Genomic DNA, 3,220 nt, shown 5'->3' with positions numbered 1-3,220 from the left:
GCTCCTCCAGCTCTTCCTAAGCGTCTCCCTGTCCCAGTCAGGAGGACCAGTCTTGTCTTCCCCCTCCAGTTCCTGTCACCTGCCCCCAACCTAGTGAACCTAGTCTCCACGTGCAGGGTGTGTCTCTGGTCCTGGGCCCTGTTGTTCCCTGCACACACAGTGGCTGATAATGGTCGCAGTTATACCCAGGCCCTGTGCAAACAGGCTCCCACAAGCACACCTTGCCATCAGCTCCCCAGTGGCCTGATAAGGAATCCTGGTCATCGAGGCTGCCCTCTGCTTGGCAGTCCACTCTGCAGAGATCAGTGCATTGCTACACGTGCTAGCATCTCCGTGTCCTCTCGGGCTGTGGTGTCCGCCTGCGAGCCCTGCCCATAGCCCACATCTTGCCTCTCTGGAGGCCACAGGGTAAAAGGCATGGCCATCCCGACCACCAAGTCTGCCCAAGATGCCAGCCACACACTTAGGGTTCTCCACAATACCCCCAACTTCCCACAGCCCCTTCAAGATGTCAGCTGCAAGCTTGAGGACCTCCGGGGCTCCCCTCACTTCTGACCTGCTGGCTACAAATCCAGGGTTCCCTCTCTCCCTCAGGAGACCAGCCTCTGCCTGCGTCCATGCATACCACCAACCAGGAAGCTCAGGAAGCGTCTGTGCCCAGAGCCTGGCCTGTCCATGTGCTAGTCTCTCCTTAAGTGGTTCCGAGGACTCGGGCTAGGGAGCGCTGCAGACGGCGTCCTTTTCTGACAGCGAACCCCCAATGGCCCTTGTTTTCAGCACCTTCCATGGCGCACAAGAGCCCTGGTGGCTTAGCGGGTTACGAGTTGGGCTGCTAACCTTAAAGTCAGCAGTTCGAAACCAAGAGCCACTCTACTGGAGAAAGAGACTCTGCTCCTGTAGAGTCACAGCCTCGGGCACCCACGGGGGCAGTTCTCCTCTGTAATAAGGTGGCCGTGAGTTGGCATTGACTGACTCTTGTGGCTGTGGGTTTGTCCACAACCTCACCCCAACTGCCCAGGCCCCCACCACCTCTTCAGCCCCCGCTTCCCCCCAGGGATAAGATCCTGGATCTCATACCGCCAGGAGACCCCACAGCAGACACTAGGATTTTTAATTTGTTTCTAAGTGCACACGTGGTGACTCATTTCGACGCGTCATTAGCCACAGTGCCAGTTAATGAGAGGTGGTGCGTGCTCCCCGCCCGCCGTGCTCATAAAGTTCCTCGGCGTGCCAGTATTTATAGATGTGCTGGGGAAAGCATGCGTGCAGCTAATTAAAAAAACCCTCCCAGGCCCGCCCCCACATGCGCTCCATCCTTCAGGGCGTTACCTGGTGGTGCGGGGGCAGGGAGGTGATGCGCCCCCCACCCCCACCCCAGCCAGTGTTCTCAGGACAGCACATGCGTTAGTCCCAGGCCAGAGATGCTGTGAAAGGGACAAAGGACACACAGCCTCAAACAGAACCAGGGTGCTGTGGGGTCAGCAAAGGGACGTCCTTGGCCAGGGGCTGGTGGGAGGGAGTGCAGTGTCCAATACAGTGTCCCTCCAGCTGCCCGGCCGGTGACAGCAGCCATCAGCCACCTAGACTCCCCACTGAAGCCTGTCCCTGTGAGCTGTGAGCTGCTGCCAAGCCCAGCCAGGCACAACGCTGCCCCGTCCATCTGTCATGTGCCGTGCTCAGGGTCAGTCGTAGGTCATGCTGTGCTGACCCACAGGGCTTTCATTGGCTGGTTCTCAGCTGTAGATTACCAGGCCTTTCTTCTAAGAACCTCTGAAAACCCCAGCACGTGAGGCGGGGAGGGAAGGGGCTGTGCATTAGGCGCAGTCACTAGGATGAAATCCGGGTCTCCCACCGGGAAGGGAGGTCTGAGGTATGGGTCTGCTGAACCTCCACTGACCTCCCTCACCCCCACCCGCAAGGCTGTGTGGGGGAGGCATTCCCATAGTGGACTGTGTGTTGTGTGGTGGTGGTGGGGCGCTGTACGGTCTCATCGGGCTCCTTGGACACTGGCATTTGGGGTGTTGGGGTTCAGAAGGTACTCTTTCTTGGAGGCAGGGAGGCCATCGGGCCTGGAGGGACAGACACCAGAGGCAGTCAGGGTAGGTGGTGGCAGGCCAATGAGGGCAGATGACACGGGCTTTGGAGACCTGCTCCAGGCAGGCCACCGAGGAAGTGTTTACCAGGGAGTAGACCCTGACGCCAGACCTCTGCCCTGAGCCCACCCTCCTCACCTGTCTCCCATCCTTCCCAGCAGGCGGGCCCTGGAGAGTTCCGGACGCTGAGGAAAGGCTTCTCCCTGTACCACTCAGAGTCCCAGCTCACAGCCCTGCCGCCCGCCTACCAGGACACCCTGGAGAATGTGAGTGCCGCCGGGGGTGCCTTCTGCAAAGCGCTACGCCACAGCAGCAAGGTCCAAGGCAGGCCCCCTCCCCCCGTGGCCAAGGCCATGCTGCTTCTAATTCAGAGACCCTCCTCACCCTCGCATCCTTGTGTGGACGGGACGTGCCCAGCATGGCGGGGAGGCCGAGGCCAAGCTCAGGGTGATTTCCCCAACAGCATCCCGGTGGCCCGGCCTGGCTTCCTCCTGGGGGCCAATGGGGCCAACTGACTGACTGAGAGCCCTGGAGCTTGTGGGAGCTGGGGGCTCAGTGCATCTGGTGGGGAGCAGCCCAGACTGTAAGGGCGTGTGTGCGATCTAATGCTTGTGAACATGCCCTTAAGGTCACATCCAGGTAAGGCCTCAAGGTCAGTCTGGGGTCGCCATATCCCCCGGGGCCTGGCCTGCCCTCCGGAGTGGGAGCAAGACACAGGCTCAGCTCCAGGGCAGGGACTCCAAGGGCAAACAGGTCCCCAGGTCTTGGGGGTCAGGAGGCCCCTCTGCCTCTGAGTGGTTGTGGGGCCAGCACCTGGTGGGTGCCCGGCAGACTCTCGTGGACACTGCTGGGGTCAGTGGGAGGGTCTACAGTGCTCCTGGGTGGGTGGCAGGCGTGCCGCTGCTCCCGCCCCGCCCAGCGCCATGGTGGAGGGTGGGGCGTGCCTGCCCAGGCTCTTCCACCTTCTTCAGGAATGAAGCTGCCAAAGCCCATCAGGGCCCATACGAGGCTGCGGGTGTTTTCCACCTGCTAGGAGCCCCCTGCTCTCCTGTTCCTCCCTCCCGATGTATCCATGGCGTGGTAATGAAAGTGACAAATCTCAGGGGGCACCAGGACCGCACCCCCCC

General features: G+C 60.9%; 1 protein-coding gene across 1 annotated transcript in view; it reads left to right on the top strand.

Moving 5' to 3' along the window:
- CCDC85C (coiled-coil domain containing 85C) overlaps positions 1-3,220 on the top strand; it is a gene marked incomplete at its 5' end in the record, with an annotated part of 50,775 nt that overhangs the window by 42,885 nt on the left and 4,670 nt on the right. Inside the window, one exon of the mRNA XM_045288076.1 lies at positions 2,252-2,359. Within this exon, the coding sequence (XP_045144011.1) occupies positions 2,252-2,359 (108 nt within the window). The remainder of the gene's footprint in view (positions 1-2,251; positions 2,360-3,220) is intronic.

This window comes from Echinops telfairi, unplaced genomic scaffold (assembly GCF_000313985.2).
Source record: "Echinops telfairi isolate 266 unplaced genomic scaffold, ASM31398v2 ScPeMD7_18;HRSCAF=68, whole genome shotgun sequence".
In the NCBI taxonomy this organism is placed as follows: domain Eukaryota; kingdom Metazoa; phylum Chordata; class Mammalia; order Afrosoricida; family Tenrecidae; genus Echinops; species Echinops telfairi.
The sequence above is the reverse complement of the archived record's forward strand: the minus strand, read 5'-3'. Positions and strand labels throughout refer to the sequence as shown.